General features: G+C 47.4%; 2 protein-coding genes across 2 annotated transcripts in view; both read right to left on the bottom strand.

Moving 5' to 3' along the window:
- unc13bb (unc-13 homolog Bb (C. elegans)) overlaps window positions 1–16,316 on the bottom strand; it is an 81,127-nt gene that overhangs the window by 23,917 nt on the left and 40,894 nt on the right. The window contains exons 9-17 of the mRNA XM_084482905.1: window positions 15,996–16,301; window positions 14,212–14,302; window positions 5,547–5,593; window positions 5,392–5,470; window positions 4,375–4,449; window positions 3,767–3,986; window positions 2,930–3,157; window positions 1,923–2,064; window positions 1,236–1,405 (exon numbers count right to left, since the gene is read on the bottom strand). Of these exons, the coding sequence (XP_084339031.1) occupies window positions 1,236–1,405; window positions 1,923–2,064; window positions 2,930–3,157; window positions 3,767–3,986; window positions 4,375–4,449; window positions 5,392–5,470; window positions 5,547–5,593; window positions 14,212–14,302; window positions 15,996–16,301 (1,358 nt within the window). The remainder of the gene's footprint in view (window positions 1–1,235; window positions 1,406–1,922; window positions 2,065–2,929; window positions 3,158–3,766; window positions 3,987–4,374; window positions 4,450–5,391; window positions 5,471–5,546; window positions 5,594–14,211; window positions 14,303–15,995; window positions 16,302–16,316) is intronic.
- Window positions 6,971–10,246, bottom strand: LOC311363235 (uncharacterized protein; the record flags this gene model as incomplete). The annotated part of the gene is made up of 2 exons (XM_084483209.1): window positions 7,247–10,246; window positions 6,971–6,978 (listed from the first exon to the last, which is right to left on the bottom strand). Exons 1-2 carry the CDS (start codon window positions 9,687–9,689, stop codon window positions 6,971–6,973), a joined length of 2,451 nt encoding a protein of 816 aa, XP_084339335.1. The 5' UTR covers window positions 9,690–10,246.

Raw genomic sequence — 16,316 nt, 5'->3', positions numbered from 1 at the left:
CAAACTGTAAAAGGAACGGTCTAGAATGGATGACATCGTTGAAAACAAGTTCAAATGACCTGAAAGTCTGGCGGCGCATGATGGGAAAAGAAATGTTTATTATGTTATTGAAATATATGTGTGTGTGTGTATACTGTATATGTGGTGTGTGTGTGTGTGTGTATTTGTGAACGTTTGATTTGTATGTGTATATTTGAACGTGTGTGTATTTGTATGTGTGTGTGTGTGTGTGTGTGTGTGTGTGTGTGTGTGTGTGTGTGTGTGTGTATTTATAGGTGTGCTTGTGTGTACCTAGTGTGTATTTGTAGGTGTGCCTGTGTGTACCTAGTTGTGCGTGTGTGTGTGTATTTGTAGGTGTGCCTGTGGGTGCATATCTGTTAGTGGGCGCTTCATTTATTTAGCATGCTGTAGGTTTCCCACATTCTAAAATGGGAACTCTGGGATGGAGTGCCACTGGAGGTGATTTGCCCGTGGGTCGCGGCAGGGCGTGACCGTGTTCCTGATGTGGCGCTCCCAGGCCCCGGTCTGACCGTGATCCGTGTGAGTCCACATCACACAGAGAAATAAATAAATATGGCTATGGAATAAATCTTGGGATAAATAAAATGAGGTCATCGATGTATAATAAATAGAAATATACATCAATTAGTAAAAATTTGGAAATAATAGTAATAGTAGTAACTATGTTACTATTTTAAAACGGATGTATTAGAAAAAGGACTACTTTAATTGATATCAGGGACTTTTGTTTCATAATGCCACGTTTGTTTATTGACTGTGTGACGACCCCCTGCCCCCTCCCTTTGGGTCATAGCTACAAGGACAGGCCTCAGGTCCTAATGACCTCACTGACCCCACCTGAGCACTGGGGGTGGGGTTACATGAGCAGGTTCTCACGCTCGTTCAGGAAGGCACTCTATTGGTTTACTCTCTTTCACGTGGGCACTTTGCTTTATTCTTTCTTTATCTAATTCTTTCCCCTCATCCTCACTCTTTGATTCCATACCGTCTCACATCTGAGACAGACACATTCACCACATCCACACACACACAAACCATATCCTTGCATTTAAACATTTATTATCCCTAGACATTTGTTTCACCTTATTTTGTGCTATTTCAATAACTTACCTTTTTGATTTAAAATTCAATTTGGTTTGTTGACTGCCGTTATTATGTGATGGTGTTACAAATGCCACATGTGAACAGCGACGGAGGAATCAGTGCACACTGACCCAGGTTGTACCAGACGTCCATCTCCCCGCTGAGGGTCCGGACCTCGATGATGCTCTGGCCCAGGAAGTCATCGGACTCCCTCTTCAGCCGCTGCTTCACGCGGGACTTGATGTCGTCGTCCTCGTCCCACACGCGCACTTTGATCCGGTCTGAAGAGTTGTGGCACTCGCTGGATTGGAAGCCAGCAGAAGTACATCGACATTTACCGTTCGGTCACCACACCAGAGTGGAGGCAGCAGCAACACAGTCAGACTCAGAGGAGCAGCAGAGAGAATCTAACGGATGGTTCCTTTCCCTCAAAGAATGAGTGAAAGGAAATGGAAAATAATGATACATCACATGAGCTTTGAAGAGAAAATGTAAGGAAGGCAAACGACGGCAGGGCTGCGACTTATTTTTACATATATATATATATATATATATATATATATATTTTACTTATTTTATTATATCTTACTATATCTACTATAACTATATCTTACTATATATCTTACTATATCTTGTATTGTTGCTGCTATGTGACTGATGAGAATTGTACTTTTGTGTGCTTGTACAATAAGTTGTAATAAAAGTCATTCAGATTCTGATTTTAATGGTGGCTAAAACAAACCATAAAACGGTTGTTTGTAAGCGAGGTCAGGTTAGTGCTCTGACTCCTGAGTGTGTGCTGGACAGGCCGGACTCACAAGTGGTTCTTCTCCTCCCAGACCGGGTTGAGGTTCCCGTAGATGGTCTTGGTCCTCTTCTTGGTCTTGCCCACCTGGACCGTCACGTAGGGGTCGCTGGAGCCCGTCTTATCCTTGGCCTGGAGACCCTGGGCACACACGACTACACACACAACGTTAGAGGGTCAGACACACACGACTACACACACAACGTTAGAGGGTCAGATACACACGACTACACACACAACGTTAGAGGGTCAGATACACACGACTACACACACAACGTTAGAGGGTCAGATACACACGACTACACACACAACGTTAGAGGGTCAGATATACACAGAATATAAAGTGTTGAGAAGAAACTGCTGTTGAGCGACTGACTGACTGACTGACTGACTGACTGCCTGACTTATTCTAGGCATGAGGGGGATCTGTGAGGCTGACTGAATGCTCTTTTTGAGGGGGGGCCTGTGGGTCTGATCCTGGGTGTCTGACTACAGTTATTAAGGGGCTAAAGTAGTCTTTAAGGGCATTAATCTGTAGTTCTTAAGGGTGTGTTGTGTAGTTCTTAGCGGTTCTAAGGGGATGCTAGTATAGTCTAACCCTAACCCTATCATGACATCTTGGTGTATCCCTCAAGAGCGTAACTTGAAGTTCTTGAGGGGCTCACTTTGAGTTTTTAAGGGGTGTTGGTGGCAAAAATGTGTGATTCCAAAAACGCTTGTCACAAACAGCAACATTTGACAAAGAAAGCCATGACAAACACATTCAACATGCAGCATTGCCATGGTTTCCACCGTCTACTCCATAACAACCATTTCTTCATGTCTTTCCTTCAAACAAAGCATCCGTTGACAAACAAGACAAATCACACTAATTTACTCTGTGTTGTAATTTGTGTATTGTGTTGGTGGTGGTTACCAGTGATGGGGATATTGGCCGTCTAGTCGACTAGTTCTACAGGGCGTAACCAGTAGTTCTAAAGAGGCTGACTCTTAGTTCTTCATGGTGTTGGTGGTTGTTACCAGTGATGGTGATCTTGGCGGACCACTTGGAGGTGCCGTCCAGGACGCTCTGCTTGATGGTCTTCATCTGCTGGCCGTGGAGGGACTTGTTGACGCCGAACACGTCCCTGATGACGTCAAACACCTCGGGCTTGTTCCTCTCCCGGATCTTCATGCGGTCCTTCATGGCCATGATGATGTTCTGCGTGCGGTCGCCCGCGCCATGCTTCGAGCTCTTCTCCGCCGCGCCTGGAACACATTAATGCACACACACAATATACACATGGACACCCACAGCACGCACACACACACACACACACACACACACACACACACACACACACACACACACACACACACACACACACACACACACACACACACACACACACACACACACACACACACATAATATAAACATAAATATACAAAAAAACATGCATTAACAATTACATTTAGGGCTTTTAGCATACACTTTAGTCCAAAGCGACTTGGAAACATTCATACACACATTCACACACTGACGGCGGAGTCAACCACACACTGTGACAGCCAGCTAGTCAGGAGCAGTCAGGGTGAGGCGTCTCGCTCAGGGACACCTCCACACTCCGCTAGGAGGAGCCGGGGATCGAACCAGCAACCTTGCGGTTACAGGTTCAACCCGCTCTACCTCCTGAGCTACTGCCGTCCTACACGCAATGTACGCACAAAACATACAGCTAGACACTGCCGTGGTCGGGGTTCAAACCGAGAACCTTTGGGCTGCGAGTCAGACACCGTTACCACTAGCCCGCCCTGCTCGGGGGGAGCACCAGAGGAACGGGACACAGCGGCCATCATAGCGGACATGTGACTCACGCTGGAGGCAGTCGGCGTTGAGCAGCTCCTGGCACTTCTCATGGCACTTGACGCCGCACTCGGAGCAGCGCATGCCCTGGCGCGCGATGCCCCACAGCAGCCCCTCGCAGTCGTAGCAGTAGGTGGGCGTGGTGGCCGTCCACACCTCAAAGTTGTGCGGCGTGGTGCAGGAGATGGGGTAGATGAGCGCCTGCAGGCTCTTCTTGTACACGTGGGTCTTCTGCAGTGGGGGGGGGGGGGGGGGGGGGGGGTCACTTTTTGTATACAACCACCAATTTTTCTAATCATTTTTCAATCATTTGTTGGTTGAGGTTTCTCGAATACTATTTTTGCTTTAACCCCGAGAGTTTCATACACAGAAAAACATGAATACCAGACTCTTTAAATGGGGGAACAAACTACCTAGCTCCATTTCAACAGCAGCATCTCCCTCCATTTTAAAAATACATCTTAGTACGCATCACATCGACTGACTTTCAGAATTCTTTGCAGAATTTAGAAGAAACTGAAGAAGGCAGATGTGATGTGAACACACGCTGGCGTCATTTCATTGTAGTTCTGAGCCACAAGCGATCTGTACACAACAGGACCCCACAGCTCGTACGTACCAACTCCTCGTCCTTGATGGAGGACCGTGCCGACATGGAGGACGCGATCCCCGCCTTCCGAGCTTGGACCAGGGACTGAACCACCGAGAGAGCCAGGCAGCCGCACAACCACAAGTCAGTCATCGACATCAACACACGCACAACCCCCACTTATCCCCAGAGCGACCCACAGAGAATTAAGTGGAGTTTAAAAAGACAGGTAACGGGCAGGGTATCTTAAGGGTATTAGTGGTGGGTTTTGGGGTAGCAGGGTGGTTGTTAACAGAAGAGGAAGCACCTACTAACTATCATTAGGAAGAACAAAAACTCAACATAACCGAAGGGGGGGGTTATGCCGAGACCTGTTAGTGAGAAAGAGTGAGGGAAGTGCTAACTACAACCGGAGGGTTAGTACTCAACCGGGTTAGTTCAGCAACGCAACCCGTACAAACCAGCTCACCAGGTGACCAGAGAGCAGCCCAGGGAGTAAGGTGGGGAGGGGGGGGGATAACCAATCTAACGCTAACCTCTTCATTAAGGGGAATATCAAGCAGGAACTAAATTAACCGAGAGACTTCATGAAAGAATGGAAGCACTTTGTGATTATGTTAGGGCGTCGAAAGGGCGGAGGAGCCCTTTGCTGCGCGCCATGGTGTACAGAGAGGAGTCGATGCCTTTGACCCGATTTGTCCTACTTGATATTGTTTATGGAGCAGAAAGGGGGTTTGGGATACAGGGGGGTGGGTTCTCTTCACTTACCATGGCCTGACAGAGGAGTGTGAACGCATTCGAGAGAGTTGTGCGGGGAATAGTTTTGGGTTTAGGAGAGGAGGAAGAGAAACATTAGCACTTGGATTTTCATGTTTCGCCATTTTTGTTGTCGTTGTCGTTGGTAACATTCTCATCCTAGATGTACCTCGAAAAAGTTCTAGCAAAACTCATAACACACACACACACACTTTCTCACACACAGACTCACTCTTTCTCACACACACACACACACACAGACACAGACACACACACGGGGGTGTTACGCACCACGTCGCTGACCAGGGGAATGGGCTTCTTCTTGCGAAGGTCTGGCATGCTGTCAATACCGTACAGACCCGTCCCTCCACTGTGGACACACACAAGTTTAGACATTCAGCTTCAATAGTTATTATTCAATATTAATTATTAATAATATGACTTACCCTGGTTTGGCCCAAGCCTGTCTGGCCGTGGACTCTTCATGGCTGACCTACAGATCAAAATGTTAGAATTTACATGAGGATTTAGAATATTAGCATTTAGAATGTTAGCATTTAGAAAAATCTGAATGTATTTGTAGGAATTGTATAATAAATTAATTGCTGGTGGTATTGGAGTGGTATTGCATTTCAGTTGAGAAAAAAATAACAATTTGTTTGTCGACATTGGTTGAGTTCCACACCTCGGGTGTCAGGGTGCATGCAAGTGTAATCGTAGGCTATGAAACAAAATAACCTGTACATCATGATTCATGATGTACAAAAATCACAACACAAATAAAACTTTATTTCACTGATTCAACTCAAACAAAGCATTAGCAACTTAAGATAACAGACCATGAAAATGAAAGAAAACATAGTACATATAATGTCTGTGACATTACAAGCAGGATATAAATGATTCAACTTACAGATGAGGAAGTGATTGGTGCGTACAAATGAAAAGGAAAAATAAATACATAATCATGCTTGACACAGAACTGGACCACATGGGAAGCCATATGACTTAAGGTGAGCCGCAATGAGATGAAGAAAACATGAAGACGCATAAAAAGTGAGTGTATTTATTAGTCATTAACCTGGTCATCTTCTCTGCTAAACTCTGTAAAGGAAAATACAAATATAAATCATGGATTTTATCATTGCAGAAAATGTAAACACAGAAGGAATAAAAAAAAAACTAAATAAATTTGTGTCCCTGCCAAATATAATTTAAAGTTGCAATTTGTAAGACAGAGCGCCTCCCAGTTAGTAGGCCGGAGACTTTCTGAATTAAAAAAATCGAAGTAATAGGCCTTTCCAAAAAAATGTCAGAATACGCCCCTCAAGAGTTAAATCTTTCATGCCCCTAATCTCAATTCACGACGAGCGAGTGGGCGTGTTGCTGATGTGTTGCTGACGTGAAGATGGTGTTACCATCATATGATGGTAACGAAACCGCGAGCACGGAGCGTAGCTGCTTCGTACTTTTCTCTTGCCTGTATTTTATGATCAAACGCCTTTCTCCTTTACACTCTTCCGCTGATATTGCGGATACCTCTAAATAAATGCAGTATTAATATCACCGCAAAAGAGGCAGCACCAGGGAGTTGGTAGACTCAACCAGCAGCTTCGATGTGTTGTCAACAGAATACTGCGTCCTCCACTGCATACTTTTTGCGCCACTCTCTGCCTCCCACACAAACCCCCCAGGCACCACCCATCACCCATGTTTACAAACTATCTCCAATATGTGTGAACACATCTGATAAGGCTCATCTCCTGTTGTGTGTTGCATGTTTGAAAGGGCGACTCCTGAGTTCATGTGAAAGGCCTATAACTGTGTTCAGTCCACTCTAACTGGCTGTACAACGTGACGCAAACTAGCCTCAGCCGGCTGAGCGGCGTGAATGAGAGGGGGTTAGGAGTGTCTATAGTAAGACTCTTGTAAACAAAGAGGCACAGCCAGGGTTTTCTATTTGTAGAATATTTCATTTTAGGATGTGATTTTTTTATATGATTGTAAACACTATCAGCATTGACTACAGCTATGTCATTATTTAACAAGCTAGGTGAAATTGCGACTTTGCGACTTTACACACGACTTTAAATTGACTGAACATAACAACTACTGTAACGTAAGGGAAATCTCTGTACGTAAGTACCTGGGTTAAAATCCTCCTGAGAATAGGACCCTTGGGACCCCTGTGAGCCATGCGAGCCATGCGAGCCATGTGACCCAGTATAACACCTGGACAGTCTCTGGGTCTGCCTCTTTTCCCTGAGAATACGCTGGAAGTTGGCGATGCGTTCTCTATGGCCGACATCCGCGGGCCTTTTGTGCTCCTTCTCGTCCAGGGCACAGTCTTCCTCTATGGGGATCAAACCCGACCCACTCCGACCCAGCCCCGGAGCTGCAGCTGGGCCCGCCGCCAGGCTGCCGTCCCTGTGGTTTGAGCTGGCAAGGGTGTCCGGGGTGGGATCCAGGACAGACTCATCCCTGTCCCCGTCCCCGGTCGGGACCTCTGCTGTACTCTGCGAGAGCTCGGTGGAGTGACGCTCGATTAGGGGGCTGGCGGGGAGTGTCACTTCATTGGCGGATCTTTGAGGAGAACTGTTCAGGTTCTCAGTCTTCTGACTACCATCCACATTATCGGATAGCTCGCCAAATTCAACTTGCGCAGTAGGGTTCAGTGGTGGACTGATCTCTCCTTCTGCATGCTGGGATGGGACCACATCACCCCCATGGGGTTCAGGGGATGCACTCCCTGGAGAGGTAGCTGCCTCGGGCACAAACCCAGCGACATCGTTCTCAAATTCTGGATTGGTTCCCTCCATCTTTTTTAAAGCTCCTTTGAAAGCCGACTTGAATGTGAGCACGGCCTTGCTCAAAGTCATGATGTCGAAGCTGGCAGCGGTGAGCGTCTCCGTCGCTCTCTCCAGACCGTCTACAGAGCGGTGGTCACCCGTCACAAGCTCAACGGGGACACCACTGTCCCTGGGGACGAAGCAGTCATAGGTCCACTCCCTATCCAAGCTCTCGGCAGAACGAGCCAGGGTGCGGGCCGAGGAGTGGCAGGTGCCCCGGGGCGAGTCCCTCTCCAGGTAGCTTTCGTCGCAGTCTGTGAGCAGCACGGTCGAACAGCTCAGGCTCCTGAAGGCGCCGAGGCTCCGGTCATCCGCGTACGCGCCCATGGTGTGGTACCCGGAGCTCCGCGAGAACAGGCAGTTGGCTGCACAGTCACATTCCAGGTTGGCGTCATCGCCCTGGGGCCTCCAGTCGAGGGTAACGGAGGAGCCGGCGGGGGAGTTGTAATGTTGGCCGAACAACAGCGAGAGATGCTCTGAGCTGCTGTGGGACGATTGGCCGGCATTGCTGCTCTGGGTCTCCTCCGTCGTCCATCTGTCCCACATCTCCGAACAGTCCCCGCTGTTGGTGCACGAAAACATGTCCTCCTCGGTCCACGCCCCGTCACCGCACCGCACACTTTGTTTCCTGTCGACGGAGGCCCAGCCGCCGTAGAGCCGATCGCTGGTTGGCTGGAATCGGTCGCTCCTTTCTGGACAGACGGAGCTGTGGCACGAGGACAGGGAGCTGGTGCTCTGGTAGTCGTGGCCACAATGATGCTCCAGGCAACACAGGCCGGCCGCCCCGGGAACAGAGGGCCGACTCCTTGGGCTGTGACCCGAGTCATTGGGCTCCGGCCGCTTTGCCTTATGAGGGCTTTCTCTGAACTGTTTAGGCGATGTATGGGTGGGTACGAGTCCGGCTTCTTTGCCCCACTCACAGCGATTCAAAAGGGGACTGACAGCGGTGCATTGGAGGGTTTCGATGGCGTTCTGTCGGCCAAGGCTGCCTCGTCTGACTCTCGGCGTCTTGGAGAGAAGGGGTTTGGGTTCCGGTTCGGCTGCGGCGCCCGAGTACAGCTCCCCTATCTCGCTGAGCACGGCGTCCACACAGCAGGACACCTCGTCCACTGAACCCCGCACCGACGTCAGATAGTCCCTCAGGTCCGAAATCTCCTCCTGGATTTTGTTGATGCCTCTTAGTTCCTTCAGGATGTGGTGTACTATGTTACCGGATCCTTCTCCTTCTTCTTCATCATCATCATCAACTCCCACCTCCTCGTCTTCTTCTTCTGGGTCTTCATCAGTCCTGGGTATGTTGTCCTCCACCACTCCGATGCCATCTTGGCAGTCAGAGCTGCTGGTTTCCCCCGATGGGGTGAGGTCTGGCGGATCGGGGGTGGAGGGGTCCACGTGGACGGTGCAAGGGGCCTTCAAGGGGCCGCCTCGACTCAGCTCCAGAAACCCTAGAACGGGTGTGCCAGGAGCCCCTGTGTGGCCGTGGCCGTTGGAGAACCCCTGGAGCTCGGCCGATGAGAACGACGTCTCGTTGGCTGTTTTGACCTCCACCAATGGCTGGTGGCGAGGAGGCTCGTGGCTTCCCGGTTCCACCAGGGACTGCAGCTTCCCATGAGCGTCCCGGTCCAGCTGAGGGCTGTGGGACCTCTGCTTGGGCAGCTCCCTCCTCTTGGGGGACTGGTGACGGGGGGAGGTGCCGGTGAAATGCCCATCCTGTCCACCGAGAGGCGCTCTGGAGAACATCCCTGAGGGGTCAGGTGGTCAGGAGGTCTGGGTCGACCTGGCTCTAACCATGAACCGACAGCTAAGGAAACGGCGTGAAAAGTCGTGGCACAGGCCACATTCTGATGGGGCACCAACAGGCCTGAGAGCCGTCTCTCTTGACGCACAGGACAAGCCTTAGGCACACACTGTAAGCAAATGCCATCATAGTCATAAAAACATCAAATGAAAAGCAAATAAGTAAAACAGCTCCTCAGTTAAAGGTAGACTAGAGTACAACACTGAAAAATACGAAAACACGCATAACTAACAAATCAAATGTGATCCTCTTCTCCCTTGCTTGATTTCCCACATTGATTTTAATTGAATTCACACTGAACTGGCTTACAGTACAATGGGCAAAGAAATATGAGGCCAACTGTTGCACAGCAGCAGGCAGCCGTGTGCGCACGTAGGACACGGTGCAGCTGGCTTCAGCTCTGTCATTAGGGGAGAAGGGGAAGACAGCTTGGTAATTAGATGGCAGATCATTCCTCTCCTCCTAGGCGGTGTCACAGTTCTACTCCCACACCAGCTGAGCCGATACTTCCTGCTGGCCTAACCTGTGTGTGTTAGTGTGTGTGTGCTAGTGTGCGTGTGTGTGTGTCAAGCTTCTTTCAGAACGTTTAATATGATGTTATGCGTGATGTTTCATGGCTCAACCTCCTCCGACATGAGCCGGTATATCAATTAATAATAATGATCTTCAGTTTCTCACCGGGGAACAATATAGTGTCATCTTATCTGCAAGCTGAATAATAATTCACTGCATTTATACAGGAACTCGAAGCTCTTTACATAGTGTTCTATATCAAGACCTATTGAATGCATTATGCATTTATTATGTATTTTTAATGAATAAAGATTCAGGGTTTTTTCAGTTCTACCCTGCTTTGGCAATGCTTTGAGAGATAATATATCTCCAATACATTATCGCTGCACACAATGTGGCTTTAATATAACTTTGCATCTCAGAAACACAAGAGACATCTTCCTGGAGTCGTAAATAGATTGTATTTAAGGATTTTCAAAGTGTATACACTCATCAAATACCTTAAGTCATATGCCAGGGGTCAGAAGACCTCATGGTGCCCTCCTCGATGTTTACACAAAGTCTAACCAAGTCTAAATAATAACACGTGTTCTCAATCTCTGTGACACATGTTTAAGATCAACTATTTAGGAAAACAAATGTGCATCGAGGAGCAGGGTGAGAAGTAATCAACTCCTTCATAGCTTTGCTTCTTACAGTATTAAAGTCCCACTGAAACACCTGATTCGATTGTATGATAACCCTAATGCCTATCGTGTTACTAATCTACAAAGTCCACAAGAGGAAGAGGAGAGGAGACTGACTGCTTGTTCGTTTGGGTTGAACTTGTAAGAGGGGTTGACAACTCTCACAGCCCAGGCTACGGTCAGCTGTACTGACGGCTGAGGGGAAAGGAATGACAGCAGAGGTTGTCATCGCTGCAGCCGTTGCAGGACCTGTTTTCTATTGCTTCTCAAGCAACACAGCTAAACAACAGCTAAAAAACAGCACCACACAGTGTAGACACAGTTTGACAACAATGGCTACCAGGGCTGGTGTTTTTACAGTTAACAACGCACTAGTTGGATCAACACACTCCACACCTTACAATGTGTAAGATATTCGAGCAGCTCCAGATTAATTTGGCTATTTGGTAAAGCGCTGACGGGAATGACTTCCCAAGTAATTCAGACGAGTATAGGAGCAGCTAGTTAGTGGACAAATGTATAACTAAATGTCGTGTCAATAATTAATGTGTGTTTACAATTAACTTGCTTATTATTTGTACACTGGTCCAATCAGTCTTTCAAATGAAAAGGTAATCTACATTAAAAAGGTTTTGATAAATTGAAGAGTGTAAACAACAACATTAATACACATAAACCTTACCTTGGCGGTGATAACTAAATAAAACAAATCAAACTAAAAACAAAATAACAAACTGCCTGAAGGTTTTTTTAATCCATCAGGAGTGTGTGTGGAAAAAAAAAAGAAGAGATTGCAAAGAAATATTCACAGTTGAATTCAACGTAATCCGTGGTTGAAGCGCAATCTCTAAGGTGGAGGCTGAAACCGGGCATTTCCGTACGTGAGCTGGGGGAGAGGGAGGAGGATGGAGCTAGAGGACGATGTGTCCCTCGGTAGCGCTACTGAGTCTCTCTCTCTCTCTCTCTCTCTCTCTCTCTCTCTCTCTCTCTCTCTCTCTCTCTCTCTCTCTCTCTCTCTCTCTCTCTCTCTCTCTCTCTCTCTCTCTCTCTCTCTCTCTCTCTCTCTCTCTCTCTCTCTCTCTCTCTCTCTCTCTCTCTCTCATAACTGCTGTGATACAACATACGTTTCACAGCAGGGTGGATTTACACACCCCACAAGGCTGTAGAGAAAGGCATTCTGGGAAAGGCAGTCTGTCCACATCAAACTTCTAAAATGCTCACACACACACACACACACACACACACACACACACACACACACACACACACACACACACACACACACACACACACACACACACACACACACACACACACACACACACACACACACACACACACACACACACGTTCCAAACTGCTAAAACTGCTCATATTTCTGATCCAGCCGCTATGACACCGGTGTGGCAGATTAACGGCGTATCCTAATTCATTACAGTGGTCTCAACAGCCAGCTCTGCTCCTTAAGTGCTTCCCTATGTTCCAATAAATAATATCCAGACTGCTTTCACCTTGCCCGCCTCCCTTCCTCCGCTGCCTCCGCTCAGACGCCCCTTACGTCGCCGTATCAACCAGTCCTTGCAAACCAATCAGGGTAATGGAGACCGACTCAGAGGAATAAACCGCCGTCTGGGGAGCACCTCCGCCGCCCACCAGAGAGACGATTTAAAAGCAGCCCGGGAACGGGGCGCCTCACCAACCTCGGTGTCCTGATGACGGACGAGGAGCCACTACAGTCCGGACACGATCACCACTCCCAGCGCCCGGGCAGCAGTGGGAGAGTCCCAGGGTATACTGGTGATATGTGGTGGGGTTTACACTGTGCTTTGGGGGCGCCCCGTGGCTCCGGTGGGTAGAGGTACCATTAAGGCACGGTCCTGATCGCAGCGACCCGGGTTGGATTACTACCCGTGGTCCTTTGCTGCATGTCTTCCTCTCTCTCCTATACCTTTCTGTCTATCGCACTCTATCATAAAGCACAAAAACGCAAAAATAAATCTTTAAAAGAAAAAACAGTGCTTTGAGCTCCCTTGTTAGGAAGAAGAAGAAGAAGAAGAATCATTTTATTTGTCATTGTACAGTTTACAATGACATGATGTTATGTTTCCTCCTACAGGGTAGGACCGTAGCAGGTCCCAGGTGTGTTCCCTGGGGGGACCGCATCCCGGCCTGTGGGCGTCGTTTCGGGTGAAAGCATCTGCTGAACGACTTAATAAAGTGTAAAGTGGGAAAGGCGATTTGGCGGCGTGACCTGCATCGACACGGCCCTTAATGAGCAGCCCGCCCAGGGATGTAGCGGACATTGGGGATTGAACCTGGTACGGTACGTTTGTGCTGGGAGTCAAAAAGCCTAACCACTAAACTGTCCTGCCCCAAGCCTTTGGCCCTGCCCCAAGTTCAGACTCATTCACCACAGAACAGAACGAGGGAGGTTTGAAAATGGAACATAGTGTAACATAGGTCCCGCTTAGGAGAACCGTTCATCTCCTTCATAAAATGCACTGCTTAAATTGGTTCAACCTGAGTACTTAACAAACTCTCATTACAGGATAAATTGTCAGATTCAATCGCTAAGTGACTTGTGTATAATTGGACATGCATCACATTCTAGCTTCCCCATTACAGAGAGTACATTGACATATACTCACAGGCACTTGATACTCATAAAATACACAACATGACCCGTTCAGGTTCAATATGGCCAAACATCCCCCCTGGAGAAGGAGGAAGAATTTGCATACTAAAACCATTTTAAGAGAGAGAGAGAAAGAGAGACCAGAGAAAGAGAAAGATAATTGAATAAAAGACCCAGAGGTGAAACTCAACCAATACATCAGTTAGTGTAAGTGGGATCACTAATCAGTGTTCACACATGTTTCTTCAGAGTCATTAAACCGGTTTGTTTGGTATAATTGCCAGAGAAGATGTTAAGTACTAAAAGTACTTAAAGTATTAAAGCACCATCGCTGAATGAATTGAAGCATCTCTGAATTAAATGTAGCTCTCAAAAGAGCAAATAAAATGATGAGCTGTAAAATGTTTTCTTGGGAACCCAGAGTTACAGCTGTAAAACATTGTTGACCTGTGGTTCATAAATAAACCAAGAAAACAACAGCAACAGCCATCAAAGATTTGTTCTCAAACTGATATGGAATGTGTTTTGTACCGAAGGACCGCAGCGATAAATGTCGTTGAAAGTGTCTGGCAAATCCATTCAGATCAGCTGTTGAAATTTTAATGACAAATAGCCATAATCATAGCCTACCTCTCGGAGTTGTACTCTGACTTTGTTGATAGCCTTCAACCAGCGCACCCTGGAGGGGGTGAAGGGTAATGGCGGCCCGTCATCATGGAAACTGAGGACCAAGAAACACTTCAACATCAACATCAACCTGTGAATTCAAGGGAACTTCCCTGCACAGGACAACACTAGGAGAATAAATTTGTATTTTGGATTTGATATTTATATTGCATATATCTTTTAAATGTGTACATTCAATGTTGTAGTGCCTGTTCAAAATGGGCCTTTGGCTCATATTGCTTTTTTCAAACTTTTTCAAGAACCGCTCATCCAAACAATTTCACAATAGACCCTGCACTTCCTTGGGTCCTCAGCAATACACCCACCAAGTGTGAAGTACATTGAAAATCGAAAGGACATTGTATTCCCCTTCTTGTATTTCTGCACCAACACATTTATTATTATTATTATTATTATTATTATTATTATTATTATTATACATATTCCTTGTACATAAAAGCTTATCTGGCAGTTAAACAATCTCAGATTGTTTTACAGAATGAATTAGTGAACGTGCATACATTTGAGGCTTACATTATGAAACAATTAAAACAACGTTTGAACGATTAAAGGAATACTCCGGCGATTTTTAACCCCATTATCGTTTTCCTGAGGGTCACTCCATGTTGAGGGAAGTAAAAAACCAGACAAAACATTATTCGATGCACTCCCATGGCAACTGGGTAATAAATAAATAAAGTATAATAAAGTATAATAAAGGTTATACTGTTTCGCCACACTATTGCCGCTTTTCCACCGCCAGTACCTACTCGACTCGACTCGACTCGACTCGACTCGCCACGCCTTATTTGCGTTTCCATTGGCAAAAAAAGTACCTGGTACCTAGTACCGGGTACTTTTTTTTAGTACTACCTCCGTCGAGGTTCCATGCCAGCGGAGTAGGTACTTTTGTGTGACGTAAACAGGCTGCTGGTAACTGATTGGCCAGCGGCTGTAAATGGGAATATTCACTCAAGTTAAGTTGTGTCCGGCGTGGTTGGAGTCCACGAACCCGCTCCCGAGGGGGACACTGATCAGCGTTTCGCCGTGTGTGTCGCTCCTTTCCCGGGGCTAGAGTTAGGCTGCGCGTCGTTATGTGTGTCGGGCGTGGTTGTGTGTGTCCGGCGTGGCTGGAGTCCACGGACCGGCGTTTCGCTGTTTAGTTTCAGTGTCGTTCCTTTCCTAGGGCTCGAGTTTCGCCTCTATCAACGTTACCGTATGACAACAATAGACGCGCAGTCATTGCGCTTTTTATTTTATTTTATTTCCCATCATAACCTTTCCCGGGAATCAGGAAATAGTCTTGATCAGATTCAGATTTCCCGGGAATCGCGTCTCCCGTGATTAAAACCTAATGACGACCCGCCCATGGTGGAGAGGTTCTTTTCTACGACCTGCCCACATTGAAGAGGTACTTTTTTAGATGGAAACGCAACCAAACCGAGTTGAGTCGAGGCGAGTCGAGTCGAGTCGAGTTGGTACTGGCGGTGGAAAAGCGGCATATTTGAGTTAAACGAGTGGAACGGTGGTGTCTCGTAAGGAACCAACTCGTGTTACATAGGTCTTGGAATGGTTTTCTGAATGTTTTTAGAAGCTCCAAAAGCGGATAAAGAGCTCACCCCCATAGGTTAGTGTTATAAAATTATCAATTTTAGTTTTTACTTCCCTCAACATGGGGTGACCCTCAGGAAAACGATAATGGGGTTAAAAATCACCAGAGTTCTCCTTTAATGAATGAGCGTCCATACCGGTGAAGTCTAGCTGAGCGTCTCTCAGCCGGAGTGTCGTTCTTCAGGACCGGGACCACTTCCTTGGCGGCGATCCTCAGGGAGGCCTCCTCCCCCCTCAAGGAGGGGGCGTTTGTGGGGTGGGGGAGTCCATTGGCCGGTGGCTGTCCTCCGGTGGAGGAGGAGGAGAGCCAGCCGTTGCTGTGGTAGGAGTGGAAGGACTCCTCCTGCTCGGATCCGCCTGTGCTCTCCTGACCCATCTCACTGAGCTGGGAGCTCACCTGGCTCAGGTTCCCCGAGGAGCCAGAGCGACTACTTTCCACCGGACTGGAAGGTGGCAGC

Source organism: Micromesistius poutassou (genome assembly GCF_964030765.1).
Source record: "Micromesistius poutassou genome assembly, chromosome: 18".
Classification (NCBI taxonomy): Eukaryota; Metazoa; Chordata; class Actinopteri; order Gadiformes; family Gadidae; genus Micromesistius; species Micromesistius poutassou.
The sequence above is the reverse complement of the archived record's forward strand: the minus strand, read 5'-3'. Positions and strand labels throughout refer to the sequence as shown.